Source organism: Drosophila gunungcola, chromosome 3R (assembly GCF_025200985.1).
Source record: "Drosophila gunungcola strain Sukarami chromosome 3R, Dgunungcola_SK_2, whole genome shotgun sequence".
In the NCBI taxonomy this organism is placed as follows: Eukaryota; Metazoa; Arthropoda; class Insecta; order Diptera; family Drosophilidae; genus Drosophila; species Drosophila gunungcola.
In genome coordinates, this window is record NC_069139.1 from 4815522 (window position 1) to 4836490 (window position 20969).

A 20969-nucleotide genomic window follows, 5' to 3' on the forward strand; every position below is an offset into this window, starting at 1 on the left:
GCAAGCCAAGAGGCCCAGAGACCGAGGGACCAAAAGACCAAAGGACGGACACCGGCCGAGTAGACGCTGAAAATAAAGTCAACTTGAAATGAGCCGCCAGTTGACGTTGTTGGTGTCTCCTACCCTTGGAAGCGCCTACTCCAAAACCTAAGCCTAAGCCACTCCACACTGCACTAGGCACACCGAGCCACACCGAGCCACACCATGCCACACCACACTGTGCCATACCACTTGGATCTGGTCGACTCCACGCCATGGTCGCTGTCAGTTTTCGTCGGCGGAGCCCAAGTAACCAGCCGAAAGCAGATGATGAAGCCCTCAAAGTCAGTTACAATAGCACCAACAACATATCCAACAACCAACTACCAACAACCAGCAACAAGGGGACATCGGTTTAGGCCTTTGAAAGCACTACACCATGGACATGGTCGCCGAGATATGTGCGTACTGTCGGAATCGGATACACTGAACTTGTATGGCCAAAATTTTATATATTGAAATCAAGGGTCAGAAAGATAGCTTTTGAATCAATTTTGTAATTTGCCTTAAATGTAAAGGCTACAAAAACCACTGGGATTTTGATAAAGGTATCTAAAAGTATTAAAAAGAAAAGAACATTCATAAATATTTAATTCACATGACTTCAGGATTCAAAATATATTGCAGCATACACTTTTACAAATTATTTCAAAGTCCTATCGATTTTTGAAACAACTCTCCTTAAGCAACACATTTTTAATTTAATTCACTCGACTTTTTTTATAATTCGAATGAAATTTAAGAGCCATATCTATCTATCTATTCATCGAATGAATAATAAAAGAAAACTATTCATAAAAGTTAAAACTTAGAGAATTTTAAGTCCTATCACGAATCCATTAAAAACCTTGTTCAAAAAACTCTTCAAAAATATTGGTTAACTTTGGGGCTTTGAAATATGAAATATGATTTAGCGAGGTCCGACTGTCGATATCCAGGCCAGGCCAAAGCAGGCGACACATGTGCACATATTTCTCTAGCTGGATCTCTTTTTTTGCCGGCTGCATTCGTTTTTTTATTTTTGTTTTTCCCATGCAGTTAAAGCGCAAATGTTCTCAAATTACCCATATGCAAAATGAGCATGGAGGGGAAGGGGAAAGTATGGAGCAAAGGCAGAAGATTGGTCTACTGGTTCCGACCCGGCTTCGTTTGCCATTTCGGTTGCGCCTCATATTTCGTCTATGAAAGCTTTGGGCCTCCGTCACTCGGGTCTTCTGGCTGTTGTTGTTGCTGTAGCTGTAGCCGTAGCCATCTAACCATTTGCCTCAAGACCAAGACGCCACCAATCCGAAACAAGCCTCCTGCCTCTGCCCCTTCCTCAGCAGATTTTGTGGTAAGTTGGCGTTGACTGGCGGATCTTCCTCGGTGACAATTGAAAGGCAGCGGAATCAAAGCAGAGCAGAAGCCACCAAGGCGTACGATTTCATAGAACAGAAAGGCGCCTATTTGGCAACAAGAACAAGCTGAAAATAAATTACGGAGGGGAAATGGCTGCAGACAAGCTGGTTAAAAGAACACATCTCATAGTTATTAATTTGTTCGATCATAAGATAGAAAAGTGTTACAATTTAAAGTCTTAAATAAGATGTTTGTGAAATGATTAAGTAAATCTTAATCGTTGGGAACAGATTGAAATATAATAAAACGAAACCTTTAATTGACTTGCGATTTAAAACGACTTTAATAATACAAGCAAAATAGTAAAATACCAATCTGTAAAAGTTTATTTGATAAAAAATTTGTCCAATATGATTACTTTTTCATGCGTACTTTTTTATAACTTTCATATTTAGCTAGCTTACAAGAATAAAGTAATTGCTAAAAGACTTCGGCATAATGTTGGAGGGTACTTGATTGATATGAGGTCGAGATTTGATATGTCTACAATACTCGAGAATAAATAGGTTCATTGCACGTTTATCGATATCTTTGATAACTGCAGAACTGAGCCGCTGTTTGTTGTCTTATTTGCTTAACGATCAGTGTTTGTTTAGCGCCCTACGCGGATTGACCCCCCCCACTCTTAACCCCTCCGTGCGTTTAACCCACACTTGCCAAACATACGACACATGGAGAAGGCTGCCCAAACGTCGTTTCCTCAGTGCCATAAAGTGCTCACTTATTGCTTTTTATGCGCTTTTGATATGTGCATTTGTGTGTGCGAGTGCGAATGCATTTGCCAATGCACTTTTCGTCACAGTTTTCGTCAGTCAGTCAAGTCAGTTTGTCAACCCGGCCATTCCATTCAGTTCGTCTTTTGTGCCTTCTCATAAATGCCATACTCCACCCCCCCAACATGTGCAAAAGAGATGGCAACATCAAGTGAAGAAAGAGAAGGATATAGGGGAAAAGAAAGAGAGGAAGTGAGGGTGCTTAACTCGCCGCAACTTCATTTCGTGAATGCACAATGTGCGACTGACTGCCTAACTAACCTACGACAACCGAATATTCGCCATTCCATTTGGCCAAGTTCAATGAACCGAACCTTTGGTTGAATAAACTTCCCACACACACACACACACGCATACACACTCTCTCACAAGCACACACACAAACGCACGCATTGCGAATCGGTGACGCGTCGAAGCGCACAAAAAGTATAAGCAACGAAAAAAAAACAACAACAGAAACAAAAGCCAAAAACAACCAAAAGAGTTGGTGATAGAATGTCTTTTAGTAGGGATGGTCAGGGTTATTTAATACATTCACATTATAGTGACGATCAAGACTTTGAGGATTATGCAGCAAGATTTGTGACTTCAAAAGAAAACCATAAACTTTTTTAATTATTATTAACGTAAAGGTTAAAATGGTTAGACGCCAAAAAGTATGCTAAAGCTTTTAAGGCTGGAAATTTTTTTGCTTTTTAAAACTCTTACAGTCATTTATCCATTCAGAGCGATCATAAACAAATAAGAAATAATATACTTTATTTATATTGTTTTTTTTAAGATTATGATGTTAAAGTCGTAACACAACTTCTTATTAATATTAATTTTGTGACAAATCCAAACAATTTTTTTTCTCGAAGTCTAATACAGTTTTTTTTTCATTGTGTCACATATATGCAAACAATAAATGGTAAGTGAATAATTTCGGTTGTAAGTCCAAGTTTTTGAACGAAGTAATTGACTTACTTAAGCAAATTGAGTAACCCTACTGTCATCACATTTGGGGGCGCGATATTTGCTACTTAAATGATATGCCATCGCTGTATTGGTGTGTGCAAATTGATTGTGCATCTGTATTGGTTCGGCTCGCCAACTTCAACTTCAACTTCTTCACACTCAACGCAGACGACACAGACTGGTGTGTTTATGGAATTGCTGATTTCCCTCCTCTCACACATTATTTTTATATTTTTTGCCATTTTGACTCTTTCAATTTGTCTAATTTTCAATGACGTCGCCGTCGTCATCGACGACGCTCTGTCGATGCAATGAAGTAAAAACAAATTAGTTGAACTCCGCACGCTGATGGGAATATTATATATGTACGTAACATACAGTAGATACAGAGATACGAACGACGAATAAGATACACAGATGCGGATACATATGCTGCAAGTGATATGGCAGCCAGCGAGCAAATCGAATTTACCAGCTGCTGGCGAAATAATTCAATAATTCGCGCTGGCTAAGCCCCTGATCCAGATCCACATGCACATAGCCATAGCCATAGCCATAGCCCCATGGCCAGATGCAAAAAACCCCTAGAACAGAACAGAACAGAACCGCAATACTCTCTCGCACCATCACCATCACCATCAACATCAACATCATCCTCTTCCGCATATTCTCCTCACTAAGCTGTGAAGACACAAATGAAATTTAATTTCAACATCCATTTTGATGGGGCAAATGGAGCAAGAACCCAACTAACCCGTAGCCAACCAACGAAAATAACTGCAAGATATATTAATAAAGCAAAAATTCATATATGAAATTTTAATATGCAAACGAGCAAAAAGCATGGGGCAAAAGAAGCAAAAAAAAAATAATAGATGGAAGACCAGCAGAAAAATACCCATACCCATGCGAGATGAAGTTGCTAGTTGGAGACGGCGACGGAGTCGGAGAATCGCAAAGTATCGAAGCATGTAAATCGAATGGCTGACTTGGGTTCGGGGAAGCAAAGCCGAAAGCCGAAAGCCGAAAGACAGACGGAAAAACGAAAAAAACGCAAAAATACAGACATGACAGCCATGTGGACGGTTTTTGGCCAGACATTGGAAAAAATTGTGCATATTATCGTAAGGAGAGTGAGATTAAAAATGGGAATAGATTCTGGCATACGAGAGCGAAGGCGACTTCAAGCGAAAAGTTGTGGAGTGAAAAAGTTGAAGTGCACAAGTCACAAGTTCTAAGGATATTCAGTTCGACTTGAAGAACTCTCCCAAACTTTTCAACGCGACATGGAGACGATCTAACTTAACCATAATGCCGTAATCTCCCATTCATACTGTTTCAATGGAATCATTGTATTTAAGCACTCACAAAAAAAATGGAGCGCTCACATTACGTATACGCAGTGTGGCATTCGAATGGCATGGCGGCATGTAACAAGCCAAAAATACAACTGTTGCGAAGTGTGCCTGCCTGGTGCCACACTTTCGCCGCCAATGTCAATGCCACCACAGCATTGCCACCATTATCACCATCACCATCGCCACCGCCAGAGGATGCAGTGCCAGACAAATCCGAGTCCAACTCCAGTGCCCGGCATCGCCCCAATGCCACAGATATATGTGCACAAGGAGAAAAACTTAGTAGCAAATTTGTTGCATTTTTCACAGACACTATTTGCAAGCAAAAAATACTTAAAACAATTATATTTAAGCCTTAAAAAATGCGTATAACTTAAAGTGATATCTTGAAAACTTTTACCATATAAAAATTTCAGACATTTTTTTTATGAAAATGTACAAAATTTTTAAACCTTACCTTACAAACCTTACAATATCAAGCTCTGATTAACGATAATTTTGCAAAATTTACATTTGCAAAACTCTTGCTTTTAATATAGTCAAAATTTTTCAGCAAATAAAAAGAATACATATCTATTAAATTGTCTATTTGATCATAATATAGTAGGTGGAAATTATAACTAAGCTAATTTGTGTAATTTTTTACGTAACCTAATTAATGTTTTTATTTGGTTTGATGTATTTTGATAGTCAACAAATTTAACTTATACAAAATGGTTGCTAAAAATGACACTGGCAACACGTTTGGTGCAGTGTACCGCCACCAGGCAACAGGCAACTGGTGGCACGCGGCCACAGCCGGGAAATGCAGTTGGACAGGCAGCACGTTTCGTTTCGTTTCGTTTCGTTTCCATGCTGATGCTGGTGATGCCAAAAATAACAAGCGAGAGAAGGCAATGGCAATGGCAACGGCAACGGCAACCGGGGCCAGACAGCATGGTCATGGCCATGGCCACGATGGGACGCCGTTTTGGGCGTTTTGTTTGGCCAAAAAGTGCAGTGGAAGAGCAGCAGCAGCAGCAGCAGCAGGTGGGGGGGTGGGTCAGGAAGCCCCAGTGAAGGTCGAAAAGTGGCAACAGAATTTCGTTAGACCGGCAGTGGAGGCAGTGCAATGCAAATGGCCAACGAGTCGCCGAGGATGCGCTAGGCCAGAAATCAACGGGCGTCGAAAGCGAAAGCGAAAGCGAAAGCGAATGCCCCATGGACCAGACTGTCGTGGTCTCGTGGATTTTGGCCCGGACTCTGCGGGCAGCAGTGTAATCATGTAATCGGGTCTATCATTGCTGGTTATGTAAGTGGCTAACTGCAATTAGGGAGTGCCTGGCATGAGCGGGACAATCAACTTGTCAACGCAAATTACGGCGACAAATTAGACAGCTGTCATGGCATTTTCAGCAGGAGTGGGTGCCAAATTATGGAGTTTTGTTCCAAGGCGACGGGTCAAGGGTTGATAGTTAAATGCCATTAATTGCAGTGACTCTCTGTGAAGTTTTCCTGGCATGCCCGTTGAGTTTTTACTCAGGATTTTCACTTACTTACTTAGTTGTGCGTAATGGAATTAAACCAATAATTGTGAAAAGTTTATTAGCGCTCCTGTGACGTTGGAATTGTTCAAAGAAAAACTCAAAAATCTTTACGCTCGATTTTCCAAGAATAAGCTTTAAACAAGATATGGGAAACATAATTCCAAAAAACAAAATTATTATTTTAAAAAAATTGATAAGAAAGTTTACCACCCAAAGGATTAAGAGCTGTCATACTTGGGAAAATGGGTTAAATATTTTAACAAAAAAGTTGGCGGTCATTTTGCTTAGGAAAGATAAAAATTTTGTTTTATTCTAGTTTGGAAATCTGATAATCTAGCAATAAATAAATATTACGAATATACAATACATTTTTATATGGGAATTTTATTTGAAAATTGGTATAGCTGAGGTTTTAATATTTTCATAAATTTTTTTTAATCTTAAACCAAAAATTCTAACATTTACTTTGAGCCTTGGTAAATCGTTAAGTTTTTGGGTGGTCTAAACGCATTTTCTATTGATGGTGTCGTTATCGATGCAATGCTTGCTGCCATTTAAACAATCCAAATATTTGTCTTACTTCAAGACTTCTGTCTTGAGAACCCTTCCACTGCCTGTTCCAAAAAGTGCAGACGTCAACTTTCGGAACTGGCATCTGCAGCTACTTTGTCGTCCGGGGCAGAGGCTACTTAACCCTACGAGCACAACTGTACCCCAAAAAGAACAAAGCCAGCTAAATGAAGGGCATAGAAAAATGAAGCAAAGTACACACAAAAAAAAATGGGAAAAATGGAGAAAAATGTGAGAAAAAAAAGAAAGAAATGGTGAAAAACGAAACATACACATGCATACGCTAAAAAGTTTGCCCACTCGACGACAGACGTCAGTGGTGCCGGGGAATGAGACGGGGATAGAGGGTGTGAAAGAGAGCGAAAATGCAACTTGGGCACACGTAGTAGACATGGTTAGAAGGGTTTCGTGGGGGGGGGGGGGGGCACAAAAAAATAAAAACGGGGCACCAAGGGGGATCTGATGTGATGTGATGTACATGGGAGCATAGAGCATGTAGACAACTGGCAACAATAACGGCATTTTCGATGCACAGAGGCGACGTTGACGAAAAGGACGCCCAGGAAAAGTGGGTGGGTGCACCCGTTTTGTTTTTTTATTTTTTTTTTTTTTTTGGCGGGGGGGAGGTTTGGGAAGTTTTTCCCGTCGACGACGAGTTGCCAACAGCCACTTGACACTTCCGTCGTCACATGAATGGAGCCGTAAAAATGCGACGCTCCTGCATTCGTTTCATTTTCGTTCTCCCTTTTTTTTCTATTTTTTATTTTTTTGGTTTTTATTTTTTTTTTTTAGGGTGTGCGGCACTTTTTATATTTGGCCAAAATGGGGGAAAAAAAGAAGTGCAGAAATGAAGCAAATACATTCATGCATAATTTTTATGGCACTTTGAGTGATAGGGGAGGAGCACCGACATCCATTTGGGATGCCAAAACGTTTTGGGAACACGCTCTCCAGCACGACTTCCTTTTCCCTGTGTGTACTTTATGTTTCTTTTTTTTTTCATTTTTTGGTGCATTCCACTTAAATGGTAAGCTCCAAAGGGATTTGGCACTGGCAAATCCAAGGCGAGTAATTAACGCAGCAACAAAGTGATGATTAGTTGGGGGTGGCGCCGAGTTCTGGCCCTTTGTGGTTCAATGTACGCCCAAAAGCAAATAGGCTGTGGCCACACAGATACTGAACTGCAGGCGAACATGTGTTGGCCAGGCCAGGCGCCAAGGTAGGTCAGGAAAAGGGAGTGCAGCGGGAATGGGCCAAGCTATGATGATTTCGCAAACAACTCACAAAAAAGGCCTAGTACAGTGAAAGGTCGTTAAATGTAAAAGCTTATTTTAAAAAAATATATGTAAGTCATCGTACAGATAAGAGGAGATAAAAATTATAACAATTTAATTTGGTGTTTTTCACTTAAACTTTTATTTTTAATAAAAATATTTTGATTATTATTATACGAGAGTATCGAAATAAAACTCAAGTGGTTTTAGACATATTTAGACTCTTCGGTACAGAAATTAAACAAAAAAGAGCAGGGACTTTACTATTAAGTTTTGAATTAATGCTTATACTTTAATACTGTTTTTAATTGTATTTTAAGACGCACTTAAGTTTGTGCCAGGTTTAATTTTAATTGAAGGTGTAAATGTTAGAGTAAAGTTAGCATAAGTTAATTTCACCAGAGCAGTTAAAAAATACACAATTAATTCCACAAACAGCTAATTTATTTCAAATGATATAAAATTATCCTGAACCGCTACCTTTTCCGTCATGCATTTTGAGGCACATTAACGAGCGTTGCCTGTACTTCTATTGAGGCGGGTGTTGATTGCTCTGCTCCTGAGCATGGACATGGATCTGACTACGAATCGGCTACTGGAGGCCACTGCTCAGCGTTGCATGCGGAGTGGCACGCACTTGGAGAGGGATCTCGATCTCCAGCTGCCCCTTGGACAGAGGGCAAACATAAACACTCCCCAAACCGAAGGTGCAGACAACTAATGCCACTTCCAGTACTACTACTTCCACTACTACTACTACTACTGACTCCCTGGCCAAAGAGGAGTGTTCTTGGGCACTTTTTTGTCGGTTATGTTTGACTGAGTTCTGTTGAAACTTTGGCGTCTGCTTGGGCACGCATGAATTACAATTTTCGAGTAACGAAAACGCCTCGAAAAGGGAGGGGGAGGGGGGGTAGGGTTTACAATTAGCACTTTTTCGTACTTGCCGCTCCGAGTGGTTGTGGTTCCAGTTGCCCTGATAAGCTGCAGACAGCAGAGCTGCCTTGAGCGAGGCGCTTGAACTCCCCGGCGATCTCGCCCTCTCTTTCTGGACGCATCTGCCCCTCTCTTTTTATCTTAGTCACCGTGCAGTGGCAATTTCTAGCTGCAAATAGTTTCGCGACCTAAAACTGACACACAGACGACCATATTCCGACGGGAGTTTCTTTTTTTGACGATAACAAAGTTTGCCAACGAAAAAAGGGGAAAAAAAAGCGAAGCGATCATAAAATGAAAAAGTAAAGCCCAAAAGCAAAGCCTATCTACGCACCATGTGTGCGTGTCGCCAGAACTCCGCTGAACTGCCAACCCAGTGCATTATAAGATAAACATTTGTTTTTTACTTTTTCATTTGGCAAATAACATAAAAGCGTTGAACCCGCTCGCGGACTATACTGCGGAAAATTCGCTTATAGGATCGTGAATGTACATATATATGGTATGGGCATTTATAAATGGTGGGGCTGTGTCGACGATTAAAGGCGCTACAAGAAAACGATCTATTTTAAACTGAGACTTTAAAATTGTTAGGCCTTCATGGAACGCTTACCAAAAACAAACAGCTAGCTTTAAAAATTTGTCTACGGCTAAAGCGTACAAACATTTTGTCAGATAATAAAAAACTCATAATAGAGGCGAATCATGTACGATAGTAGATACAAATGTATAAGCTTTTAATGTACTGGCGGACAAAGTTAAAAAAAAAACCTTTAAAAAGATAAAAATACGAAAATATTAATATAAATAAATAATTAAAATAAAAAAGGAGTAATCTCTTTAAAAACCCTTACAGATTTTATTACTTCTAATATTTCTTAAGAATGCATTTTATATATTATTATGTGGCATTGGAATTGGAAACAATTCGCAGAACAAAACCATAAAAAAAAAATCCGTTTTAAGAGGGCTTAAGCTATCAAAAGGAGCATTTTAGTCGAGTCAATTAAACTGCAATAAGAACGAATATAACCCATATGCCACGCATGAAATTCCAATCGAAACCTTCGCGTGGAACGCACTTCCACGAAATCGAAATAATCACGAGTTCGCGCCGAGTTAAAGTTAAAACAAAGAAAATATCCCAACGTCAGTCGTTCGGTCAAGCAGTCAATCAGTCAATCAGTCAGTCGAGCGGCTCAAGTGCTGAAAAGTTTATTGCACTGCGAACGCGTCTGACTTTTGCTAAGGCAAATATTGTTTAATAGCATTTTTAAAAATAAAATTTACTGATTAAATGGGCAGCGACGACAACTACGACGACGACGAACATTGGCACAATGGCAGTCCTACCCCAAGTCGAAATTATTTGAGCAGTGTTGCTTTGATGGGACAATAAATGAAACGGTGCGAGAAGACTGACCAGGGACAGAGTTCAATCCCGGGACTAAAGTCTGGCGGCCAGGTCCAGTGGGAAATTCAGGGCTGCTTCCAGCATGGCCATCAGCTCAATCATCAGCACGAGCATGGTCGTGGTCCGAAAAGATTTGCGCATCAGCATCAATAGCTGCCCCTCTTTCCGATCCCGATCCCCCATGCTCCATATTAGGTTGTCGTTGGCCAGGGCATCCTGCAGCGAACAGTCCATGTATCCATACGGGTAGAGAAGCTGCACGGAGAGGCGCCAAAAAAGGACGATGAATACGCTGGGACTGGGTGTAAAGGGAGTTCTTAACAGATCAAGATATATAGATAACCCCCTAACATTTTAACTTACGCCATGAACCACGATTTTCCCGCACCTCTAGCCTGTAGTTGGATATGAGTAATTTTGATTTTCCCAAGTTCAACACATACCTCGAGGCCTACTTAGCTTTGGCCAATCTATATAACATATTCAGAAGACCAGCAGACGTCGATGGCAATCGTCTTCCGGGTCAAATTTTCCAGGGAATTTTCATACTTTTGGTAAATTTCCGATTTTACTTAAGAATTTACACCACTTATACATGTTTTGTTTGACATCTGACGGCACAGTTTAACTTAAGGCTTCCAAATTTCGCCGCAGAGGGTCGCTTTCTCTGTAGAATTCTATGTTGGAATCATTTTACATTTAAGTTACACGAATGAGTTTGACTTTTTTGAGACACTTTAAAAAAAATCTTGAAACAGCTGTAATAGCTGAGTTGGTATATAAACTTTGGCATACTTTCATTTTATTGTTGAAAGTATTTTTTAGTTTTAAACTTTGTAATTATAAAGTTTCGTAAATTTTATGGTATATTTTGAAACGATTTTCATGTAAGATTCACAGCCTTTTTCACTGTACATATGTGTTTTCAATTCTTTGATTGCTTTAAATAAAGCAGCGTTGACCAAGGACCGCAGAGAACATTATCGCAGCTAGTGTTCATCCAGATTCCATCAAGGGCCCGAAATGCGTCCAAATAAGACAGGTTTTGGAGCTGCTTTCCCAACTGACCGTGCTTGCACCATCCACTGGCCCATAGCCGCCCGCACCGTCGGATCAGCAGAGTGTGACGAGATCCAGCGAACACCTTCAGCGGTGCACAGGCACAGTCATCGTCGTCGTGATCATCGTTGCCCTCCGCCCTTTGCCCTTTGGAGCAAGAGCAACATTCGGGTAGATCTTGCAACTGCGGCAGCGGATATACAGTGGGCTCTTTGAGGAAGCCCCCGGGTTTCATCACCCGCACTCCCAGCTGTCCGCTGCAGTTGAGGCCCCAAGTGTAGAGGTCTCCGAAGGCGGATATGGCCGCACTGTGCCAACCACCGGCAGCTATTTGAGTTATCTGCAAGACACTTGAGATTGTCACTGTTTTGATAAGTGGACGAAGCAAATATGTACCTTAATCCCCGCCAGCGCCTCCAGCAATTGCGGCGTCTCCTCCACTTTCAGTACGGCCTGACCCAACTGTCCGCGTCTGTTAATTATGACACGAATGTGCAGAAAAAGCAAGAAATTGGAATAAGAAAATCGCTAGATTACGGCTTTAAATCTTTAAATACCCTTACAGAAAAAATAAATTCGATTTGGTAATCCCAAACTTCCGGCAGAAGTAATAGACTTTCGGTAAAGGTATTTTTGCACAACCAAGTGCATTTATGGCCCCCACTTACAGTCCATTTCCCCAGGTGAATACGTCACCGTTGACGTTGAGAAGTACGGCGTGTTCATGGCCACATTGGAGCTGCTTCACTCGGAACTGCCGCTCGGCAAACTGATGCAGGCAACTGGGAATGCTGTACACGGAGTTCTCCGTACTGACCGCTACGTTTATATGGGATCCACAGGCAATATGCTCGATGATCGGCGATGGGGGAGCCTTGGGAACCGGAACCCCAAAGATGGAGCGCTTTGTTCCTGAATTGGTTTGGGGCGGAGCTTCTAGTCTAACAACTAGTAGTTCCCCTTGCAGTTTGGGTTGCACGCGGTACAGTAGACCGCTGTGGAGCAGTACCAGGCAGTAGGAATCGCCAGCGGCCAGGGCTTTAATGTCCCCCGCCGCCTCGAGGGTCACGCACTCATTTGGGCCATCATCCAAGAGGCCACGCAGCCATAACTTCCGGCCCAAAGCGATAGCCGCATACCGCCAGCCGATCGAGATCGTGCACTGGTTCTCAGTCGAGACTGGCGCATTTATTTCTGTAATGAAGGCAGGATTGAATTAGTATGCATACGGTGGAGTCCCTATAAAAACAAAGTTTTCTAAGTGTAGTTTTCTAAATGTAAAGAAATTTTAGCAAATCAATTTTACAGCTAACAAATCTATATTTCTTAAGTATTATTTTTATTAATCTATCTTATTAAATAAAGAACAAGAAAGGTGACTTAAGTTTCGATTTCATTCTACAGATAGTGTATAGGTATTTCTGAACAATTAGGCAAAAGGCTATAGAAACAGTCTGGGTTTGCTGTTAGCTTTGGCCTAGCAAAGTAAGCTTCTGATTCCAGTTAGTGAGTGTCTACTGTAAGAACTAAGTGATCGTCGGCTTTTGTTGCCGGTTACAAACCGCTGAAGCCGGCTGCGCAGTCGACGTCTCCGCTTACACATTCATGCTGGCCAAATGCGTTGAAGCCCGTAAATAGCAGCGGCATCTTCTTCCCGTTCCCGTTCCCGTTCCCGTTCCAATTCCGATTCCGCTCCCCCACCCACTCTCCACTCGCCCCCTCTCTTTCGCTCCCTTGCAGCGGTTGCTCGGCGACGCTTTGTTGTTGCTGTCCAGAATTTGTTGGAGCGTTGAGCGAATTTGTATATGTTTTTAGTAGTTGTGCAGCGCTGAAACTGTGATGTTGTGTTTGGTGGTGGATGATCCAGTGCCCGAGTTTTCCAAATTATCGGACTTTTTCTAACTTTGACCACCAGAAGACTTCGTCGCCGGACAGCCAGCGGACTACCGGATCCGAGGGATCTTGATATAGATATAGATATAGATCTAGATATCGTTTCGACTTTCGTTCCCACGTAGATTGGAGGATGGTAGGTTATCTCCCGGTTCGGTAACAGCCAATTAAGTGCCTTGTTATTCCGTAATTGCTCGGTTTGTTTTCATTTCGCGATCGTCGCCATGGAAACCAAAACCAAAACTTTTCAACACTACTTTGTTATGTTGGCTGCGCTTCCAAAAGAACTTTTTCCAGCACTAAGACCCCAATTTTGGCGCGAACATATCGGTATTCAAAAAATGGGGGTGGTTTGGAAAAACGAGAAGCAACAGTTGAACACAGTTTTAGTAAAACTTTTATCATTTGCAGCCTATTGAAATCCACCATTTTTGTTTGCTTTTTACTTATCTTTGCACTTACTTATCTCAGTTCAAACCATTCTGTTTTTCAGTGTAATAGTGTAAAAATTGATAAGCTGTTTTTCACTTATCAGCAAGTGCATTTTTTTCCTTTTAAGCCTTTTTTAAATCGATTCGCAAATAATTCACATTTATACAAACAAAAAAGTAATTTGGTGATACATTTCGCTTAGAAATATAGGCAAACAACTCGAATGATTGAAAGTACGACTTTCTTTATGCAATATTTTGATCTAACTAACAGTTATTTGTTGAACTCTTTCTCTTGTAAAAAAAAAACTTCGTTTGTCCACCTCACAATCACAATCTTGCATATCAAAGTTTTTTCAGAGAATACTACCAAGACTTGACTTTAAGGAGCAAAAGTTATTGGATGGGAATCAGGTTACACGATGTTTCTGGAGTTTCTATTCTAAACATTGTTTGAATTTTTATATTCTCCTGCAAAAAATGATTAATATTTCAAATTCTTTAAGGGTCTGCTTTCGCTTCTGCGTAAACTGAGACCCAATCCGGAAAAGGAGGCTCGCATCCTGCTCCTGGGATTGGACAATGCGGGCAAGACGACGATACTGAAGCAACTGGCCTCGGAGGACATAACCACGGTGCGTATGAGGGCCGTGAACTGGTTTCGTTTTCCCCATAAAATACGGAGTGAAACCCCGCAGGTAACGCCCACGGCCGGATTTAACATCAAGTCCGTGGCAGCCGATGGTTTTAAGCTCAATGTTTGGGATATCGGAGGTCAATGGAAGATCAGGCCGTATTGGAAGAACTACTTTGCTAACACTGATGTGCTGGTGAGACATTGATAGATATCAATATTTATTGGTTACTTAAATTATTATTATTTATTCTAAGATCTACGTAATTGACTGTACTGATCGGACTCGACTTCCTGAAGCGGGCAGCGAACTGTTCGAGATGCTGATGGACAACCGGCTGAAACAGGTTCCTGTGCTGATATTCGCCAACAAACAGGACATGCCGGATGCCATGAGTGCCTCCGAGGTGGCTGAAAAGATGAGCTTGGTGCAATTGCAGGGGCGGACCTGGGAAATCAAGGCCTGCACCGCTGTGGATGGCAATGGCCTCAAGGAGGGCATGGACTGGGTCTGCAAGAACATGAAGAAGTAGTCCTTATTATCGTAATCTTCGCCTGTTAAGTTTTCACTAAGATCTAAATTACAAATATATACGTAATATTAATGTCAACTCAATATAAACTAAGGATTTAATCGCTTATTCATGACTTATTTCTTATTTCTTCTCATAAGCAATTGATTGAAAACAGTTTTTTTCAAAAATATACTTTTATTTGTATCTGAAAAAAAGATTTAAATTCAATTTTCAATATTTTAAAACTTATTTTAGCAAAAGAACTATTGAAGCTATTTAAGAAAAATACCTAACCTACCTAAACATCGGAAACAACTTTATATGACTTTATAATGATTAACAAAGTGTAGAAGGCTCTGCCTTGTAAATCCCTTAAATTTGATTACTTAAACATTTGTGACATTCGAATCCCCATGTGTTTTTACGGACCCGTTTCGCTCATTAAAAAGATTCTGCCCACGGGCTCACACAGATCCCGTCTGCTCATCTTAGGGTTAGATAATGCTGGGAAATCAACGTTGACAGCCCGACTGGCGGAAATTTATAATGGCGATGTAAGACTTTGGAGTTTTATTGCTTCTTCCAAATGTATTCCAGAATTATTACAGTCAAAAGAACCTAACAAGCAGGTCAGTGAGTGGACCCTCACAATCAATAATTACAAAGTGCAGTTGTGGGATATTAACGGCGAACTGAAGAACAGGCAGATTTGGCCCAACTACTACCAAAAAGCAAAGGTCTTGGTAAGACAGGTTTTCTTTAAAATTAAAGACTTGACTATATTCCCGAAAGCATAGATTTTTGTACTGGACAGCAAGGATGCACTGCGCCTAAGTGAGGCTCGTTGTGTTTTATGCGATGTCCTGATGCACCAGGAACTCAATAAAGCTCCTCTGCTGATCGTGTCCAATAAAAAGGACACCTCGGGATCTCTGCCCGTGTCCACAGTCATCGATTTAATGGGTCTGGAACGCTTACAGGGTCGTGATTGGAGCATTAAGGAATGTTCTATGCAGACAGGGGCTGGAATTCCGGTGGGTGAAGTTTTACATTTAATATAACATTTTAAATATAATATATATATATATTTTTTTGCGTCAGGAAATCATGGACTGGATTACCAATAAGATCGATAAGAACAAGAAGTGATTTTACAATTTTTAATATTTTTTAAAAAGTAACTTTGCATTTAGGGAAAACTGTGTACTTAATATATTTTATGAGTCATTTTGGAAACAAACATTGTGTATTTTTTTGATAAGAATAAAAAAATATTCCTTAGCTTCCTTATCGTTTTAAAACATTATGGCATTGATGCAGCTTGCCAATATTTCAATTATTATATGAAGGCTACAGCTAATCAGTGACCTGACATTGACCCTCTCAAAAGTTGAGAAGCTCGTGTCTGAATAGCAACAATGTGAGGGCGAAGCCCTTTTTCCCACAGTGATTCCTCTCGATTATCAGTCAGCGCTTTTTTCTTGTTGTCATGTGCGGCCTATAAAAAGGGTGACTTATAGAACGCATTTTCACAGTTTAACAACAGTCATTGCAATGAACTCTTCTCTCGTGATTCTACTCATCTCAGCACTGGCTTTGGTTCAGGCCAACACGCTACGTGGATCTAAGCAGGAGGATAGTTCTGGAACGCAGGAGTACATAGTGTCCCTGGATCATCCGCATTCTCCTCGGTGGCCCTGCGAAGTGGCCCACTATCCCGAGGCCTATGTCCTAATGCACAAGGTGGATAAGCGGCTGGAACGGATTGACAGCGAGGACACTAAAGTTAGGATCACGAACTACGCAGCGGGACTGTTGAGGCAGTGCATCCTGGACGGACAAATGGATGAGCATTGCGTGAAACGTTCGATTGGTTTTACCATGTCGTTCATTCACCACCAAAGGAGGCAGGAGAATCGGTTGTAAGATATGTACATACTTGTGCGTGACAAAATAAACTGCGAACATTGACTTGAAAAGACTAACTGGAAACGTTGGATTTGGGATACTGTTTTCTTTTGTAGACAAACAAATAACCAGTTTAAACAGAAATGTTTTTAAATAACTTAAAGGGTGTCTAAAAGTATGCAGTATCAAAATAAAAATAATAAATCCATTGGATGTCAGGACTTAAAAAATATTGTTGCATACTTTTGCGCAACAGCTTTAAAAGCCTTTTTGGACATTTTTGCAATTTTTCATATTTTGTTTAAAAATTATGTTTTTCGTTAAAAGTTTATTTAAAATCAAAACACTTTCTCTTTAGCACAAACTTAGTAACATTTATAAAAAATATTAAAGTACATAAGAAATCAAAATAAAATTTTTAACAGCTTTGACTTTTAGAAAGACTAGGACAATTCGCACTAGCTACACCCTGAGTTTGGTAATGAGACTTTTCCAGCTCGGATCGCAGTCGCTCTTTTTCCATCTTTGCGAACTTGCTGCCCATGTAAAGCTGCTCCTTGAATCGATTCTTGCGCCGCTCATCCATGCTGTATCTCCGCAGCATGTCCCGCCGATCCACAATCGACATGCAGACATCCTGACAATCCCGCGAGGGCTGACAAAAGGTCCAGGACCCGAAAATGGTGTCCACGCAACCGCAGGTGCGACAGTAGCCAACGAAGTGTCCAATCAGATTGGAGTTGCCTTTGCGAAAGGAGATCGACATGGGTCCGCCGAGGATCATTGAGGCATGGCCCGAGAAGCTCCAGTCGGTGAGGTTCTCCAGCAGATCGTGTGCTCTCGGCGGCACTGTCTCCTGCACACTAACGTTTAGGACCACGCCATGATGTTTGGTGGAATTCACCTCTGCGATATCCTTCAACTGACTCTTGTTCATCTTGACGCACTGCCGCACAAATCTACGATGGCCACGACCCCCTTTGTGTTGCGAACAGGTGGCCTTTGCCTTTTGCTCCCCATCCACAGTTGTTGTGGCATTGGATCGGATGTTAATGCGAACTCCCAGGACAAGAGATTCCCAGGAGCCGTTCAGTTCACAGGGGGCACCTGTAATAATCGAAATTAGTTTAAGCATTAATTCAAAGTGGTATGGTAAACCATCAGCTGGATCCACAAAGCAGCAGGGCAGTTCCTTTGCCGACTCCTCCTCCGACGACTGATTGCGTTTGGAGGACTGAATGTTCTCCAAACGCTGGAGTATCTTGTCTAGGACCGGGGAAATCCCCATCTGCTCCGTTTGCTCCTGGGAATCTGGTTGCTGTTGGGGTTGTTGTAACGGCGAGCCCACTTGTTGGCAAGGTACTTGGCACATGATACCTTGTCCTTTCTTGAAGCTACCTCCGATCTGACTTGCTTTTAAAGGAGATACATATAACAACTATTAAGTCATTGTCTTACTTACATACCTGGTTGTATGTTAGTTTGCACAAAACCAACTCTTGGTACACCTGGATTGAGCGCACAGTTTTGACCATTTGCCACAATTCTTTGAGCCATCTCCAAGGGCGAAAGATTCATTTGAGAGGCCATGTTATCAATGACACCCATTTGTGGTGCCCGATTGACCAGAACCTCGGGATATGGCACCGGCATAGCAGCTCCAGTTTGGGCATTATTCATGGGTACATTCCGTTTCATGGGTGTTCTGACAGGAGATTTGCCCCGCTCCACAACCTCCTTCCACCAACTTTGCTTCGTTTTTAAGGCCTGATTTAGGTTGTCTATTTGCTTCTGATACTCATCAGCCAGGTTGAAGAAGGAAGATTGTTTGATGGCCTTCAATCCGCTGATAATTTGCTTGGGATCCAGTCCTGAGAAAACCTCTTGCCAAGGGTTTGTTTGATGCGCTTTAGTCTCTGTTTTTGGAAAACCCTGCTCCAATTTAGTCTCAGTTTTTCGGTTACCGTGCTCCAATTTAGTCCCCGTTTTTGGGTTACCCTGCTCCAATTTAGTCCCCGTTTTTGGGTTACCCTGCTCCAATTTGGTCTCATTTTTTGGAACACTCTGCTCCAATTTAGTCTCCGTTTTTGGAGTACATTGCTCCAATTTAGTCTCCGTTTTCGGAGTACACTGCTCCAATTTGGTCTCAGTTTTTTGAGTACACTGCTCCAATTTGGTCTCAGCTTTGGGAATACACTGCTCATTTTTAGTGTCTTGTTTTGGAAGCGATTTAAAACTGTGTTCCTTTTTGGATTCCTCTTTAGGTAACACATTTTCTTTAATGACAGTGCTAGAGGGCGCATACTTTGGCTTAAATTGCAAAGTTTTCTTGGCGGTTTCACTAATACCTGGTTTAATCAATGGAATATCATTCCAAACTAGCTGACGATTTTTAGAATTTGGCAAGTAGTAAGGCTTCAAACCGCCGTTTTCATTACTTTCCTTGTTCATTTTAATAAAGTTTTCCAGGGCCTTCATATAGTTTACGTTTTTTCTGGGACCTTTAGCCGGAACAACACCGTCGTTCTGGTTACTGTCCTTGAACATTTTAACATATGTTTCCAGGGCCTTTAAATAGTTTATTTTTGGTTTGGAAAATGCAATTGCTTGATTACTTTTTAAAGAGGTCGGTTTCGAGCTATCACATCGACAGGGAAAATTGTCATTATTTTTTCGAATCGTTTCGCTGTCCGAAGGATAATCAGCTTCACTGGTTATCAGCGATTCCCTGGGAAATTTATGATTGCTGAATAGTTCACAGAAACCCTTCTTGTACTCATCGTAAAGTCCGCCAGCTTTGATCGTTGATCTTCTGGAGTTTATGTCATCCAACATTCTCTTGAAAGCTTTAGAAGTGCTTCCGGGTTCCACATTTTCAAAAATCCCAGAGAGATCATTCTCTTTAATGGCTCTTAGGGAGGCTCTACTTTCGGTTACCAAAAGAGCATCCTGCTTGATTTGATTCTGCAGATTGGGTTCCATTTCCTCGTTAATCTGTTGAGCTAATTCCTTAACCAAATCGCTTTTTTGAAGGCGCTCCACCACATCCATTAATTCGAACAATGCACTCAATCTCTGAGATCCCGCAGAACTTTTATTTGGCGTTTCAGTCTTGGCGGTCAAATCTTGGACAGGCTGTTGCCAGGACTTCAAAAACTCGTTGTATATCTGATTGAGTTCAAAAATTCGGCGTTCACCGGGATCCTTCATCTTTTCCGGAGGCTTAACTCCTAGCATTTTCTCTGGCACATCCATTTTTAGAATGATCATACTACCCACCAGTGGAGATTTAACCTTTGGTTTTATTGTAGTACTTTGATTTTCGCTATTCAGATTTGGAAGTCGGGCAAGGCATTTTCCAGATGGATTTGGATGATCATCGGTGGCATCGTATTGGATAATGGGACGATCTTGTTCTTTAGCAATTGATTTGTTTGACTTTCCACGCGAAATAGCCCATTCATCGGAGAAAATGGGAATATCTAAAAAGGCTTTTTCTATGGTCATGGGCTCCGTTAATTTCCTAGCTACATCTTTCGATTCCCTTGGACTTATTTTAAGCTCGCCCTCGCCCTCGGCATCGTCACCCTCGACTCTCAAACGATCGCGATAGGCATTATATAGTCTGTGGACATGCGACTGTTGACCCATGTCATCCAGCATTCTTGACCAAGTGGCGGCCTCCTTGAAAGGCATTTTGACCTTTTGAACTTCTAATTCGGCGAAGTTGATAGAAATTGAAATGAGTATCACAAAGGATAAGGAAACTATAAACAAATATCTGGACATCTCATGTGTTTTGAGTGGGTTTTATTTTATCATGTTTAGCTGTTTGAAATACCTGACTTTGTTTTCAAAAGTGTTGAGATAAGTCATAAAGTCACTAGGGATTAAAATTAAGGTCTATCAAGCACTAAAATAATGAATTAATAAATAAAATAATACATAAATTAAATATCTGACCATTGAATTCCAAATTTCATATTAATAATTAAAATTAAATATTAAATATGAAATAGTAATAGTAAATTTAATATTAAAATATTTTAATTAATTTGGAAAACATTAGATAGCTCCTATTTTATTAAAGTGGCTTTTATTTAAGCTAAATATGTTTGAAATTTAAATTACATTTTCAGATATCAAACGACAAATTTTAAAAAATTTGGATATTTTTCAATTTTAAATACTAAAAGCAGCAATGGATGAAAATCAAAGCGATAAATTAGTTTGTGTACAAACTATTTAAATTCACTAAGTTTTTTTTTACCAGCGTAGATTTTT

At 40.9% G+C, this 20969-nt stretch overlaps 6 protein-coding genes across 9 annotated transcripts; 3 read left to right on the forward strand and 3 right to left on the reverse strand.

Moving 5' to 3' along the window:
• Positions 1–9760: 9760 nt before the first annotated feature.
• Positions 9761–10749, reverse strand: LOC128266088 (uncharacterized). The gene is made up of 2 exons (XM_053002358.1): positions 10609–10749; positions 9761–10543 (listed from the first exon to the last, which is right to left on the reverse strand). Exons 1-2 carry the CDS (start codon positions 10611–10613, stop codon positions 10279–10281), a joined length of 270 nt encoding a protein of 89 aa, XP_052858318.1. The 5' UTR covers positions 10614–10749; the 3' UTR covers positions 9761–10278.
• Positions 10750–11040: 291 nt separating this feature from the next.
• On the reverse strand, positions 11041–13145 carry LOC128266061 (probable E3 ubiquitin-protein ligase HERC3). Its single transcript, XM_053002336.1, has 4 exons — positions 12867–13145; positions 11973–12498; positions 11701–11776; positions 11041–11644 (listed from the first exon to the last, which is right to left on the reverse strand). Exons 1-4 carry the CDS (start codon positions 12949–12951, stop codon positions 11171–11173), a joined length of 1161 nt encoding a protein of 386 aa, XP_052858296.1. The 5' UTR covers positions 12952–13145; the 3' UTR covers positions 11041–11170.
• A 41-nt stretch (positions 13146–13186) lies between these two features.
• LOC128266066 (ADP-ribosylation factor-like protein 3) lies at positions 13187–14903 on the forward strand. Of its 2 annotated transcripts, XM_053002346.1 has the most exons (4): positions 13187–13333; positions 14135–14263; positions 14327–14458; positions 14520–14903. In XM_053002346.1, exons 1-4 carry the CDS (start codon positions 13331–13333, stop codon positions 14793–14795), a joined length of 540 nt encoding a protein of 179 aa, XP_052858306.1. In that variant the 5' UTR covers positions 13187–13330; the 3' UTR covers positions 14796–14903. The 2 variants fall into 2 exon arrangements, with proteins under 2 accessions (XP_052858306.1, XP_052858298.1); XM_053002338.1 differs by having other exon boundaries at positions 14135–14458.
• Positions 14904–15017: 114 nt separating this feature from the next.
• On the forward strand, positions 15018–16017 carry LOC128266080 (ADP-ribosylation factor-like protein 3). Of its 2 annotated transcripts, none has more exons than XM_053002352.1 (4): positions 15018–15331; positions 15407–15520; positions 15575–15811; positions 15879–16017. In XM_053002352.1, the coding sequence occupies exons 1-4, from the start codon at positions 15191–15193 to the stop codon at positions 15924–15926; spliced, it is 540 nt and encodes a 179-aa protein (XP_052858312.1). In that variant the 5' UTR covers positions 15018–15190; the 3' UTR covers positions 15927–16017. The 2 variants fall into 2 exon arrangements, with proteins under 2 accessions (XP_052858312.1, XP_052858310.1); XM_053002350.1 differs by having other exon boundaries at positions 15103–15331; positions 15386–15520.
• A 284-nt stretch (positions 16018–16301) lies between these two features.
• LOC128266392 (uncharacterized) lies at positions 16302–16756 on the forward strand. Its single transcript, XM_053002883.1, has one exon. It carries the CDS (start codon positions 16332–16334, stop codon positions 16701–16703), a length of 372 nt encoding a protein of 123 aa, XP_052858843.1. The 5' UTR covers positions 16302–16331; the 3' UTR covers positions 16704–16756.
• A 136-nt stretch (positions 16757–16892) lies between these two features.
• LOC128266390 (uncharacterized) lies at positions 16893–20535 on the reverse strand. Of its 2 annotated transcripts, none has more exons than XM_053002882.1 (3): positions 18152–20535; positions 17844–18098; positions 16893–17792 (listed from the first exon to the last, which is right to left on the reverse strand). In XM_053002882.1, the coding sequence occupies exons 1-3, from the start codon at positions 20472–20474 to the stop codon at positions 17104–17106; spliced, it is 3267 nt and encodes a 1088-aa protein (XP_052858842.1). In that variant the 5' UTR covers positions 20475–20535; the 3' UTR covers positions 16893–17103. The 2 variants fall into 2 exon arrangements, 1 of the variants encoding a protein (XP_052858842.1); XR_008269055.1 differs by having other exon boundaries at positions 17660–17792; positions 17844–18094.
• Positions 20536–20969: the final 434 nt, after the last annotated feature.

Bases quoted from the DNA above. Each gene is read 5' to 3' on its own strand.
- LOC128266061 (XM_053002336.1), bottom strand. From the start codon at position 12,951: ATGCCGCTGCTATTTACGGGCTTCAACGCATTTGGCCAGCATGAATGT. The intron at 12,499-12,866 runs GTTTGTAACCGG...CCTTCATTACAG, and splicing joins CTGCGCAGCCGGCTTCAGCG to AAATAAATGCGCCAGTCTCG. The intron at 11,645-11,700 runs GTACATATTTGC...AGTGTCTTGCAG, and splicing joins AGGCGCTGGCGGGGATTAAG to ATAACTCAAATAGCTGCCGG.
- LOC128266066 (XM_053002338.1), top strand. The intron at 14,459-14,519 runs GTGAGACATTGA...ATTTATTCTAAG, and splicing joins TTGCTAACACTGATGTGCTG to ATCTACGTAATTGACTGTAC.
- LOC128266080 (XM_053002350.1), top strand. From the start codon at position 15,191: ATGTGTTTTTACGGACCCGTTTCGCTCATTAAAAAGATTCTGCCCACG. The intron at 15,521-15,574 runs GTAAGACAGGTT...CCGAAAGCATAG, and splicing joins ACCAAAAAGCAAAGGTCTTG to ATTTTTGTACTGGACAGCAA. The intron at 15,812-15,878 runs GTGGGTGAAGTT...TTTTTGCGTCAG, and splicing joins AGACAGGGGCTGGAATTCCG to GAAATCATGGACTGGATTAC.
- LOC128266392 (XM_053002883.1), top strand. From the start codon at position 16,332: ATGAACTCTTCTCTCGTGATTCTACTCATCTCAGCACTGGCTTTGGTT.
- LOC128266390 (XM_053002882.1), bottom strand. From the start codon at position 20,474: ATGTCCAGATATTTGTTTATAGTTTCCTTATCCTTTGTGATACTCATT. The intron at 18,099-18,151 runs GTATGTAAGTAA...CTCCTTTAAAAG, and splicing joins GCAAACTAACATACAACCAG to CAAGTCAGATCGGAGGTAGC. The intron at 17,793-17,843 runs GTTTACCATACC...CGATTATTACAG, and splicing joins CTTTGTGGATCCAGCTGATG to GTGCCCCCTGTGAACTGAAC.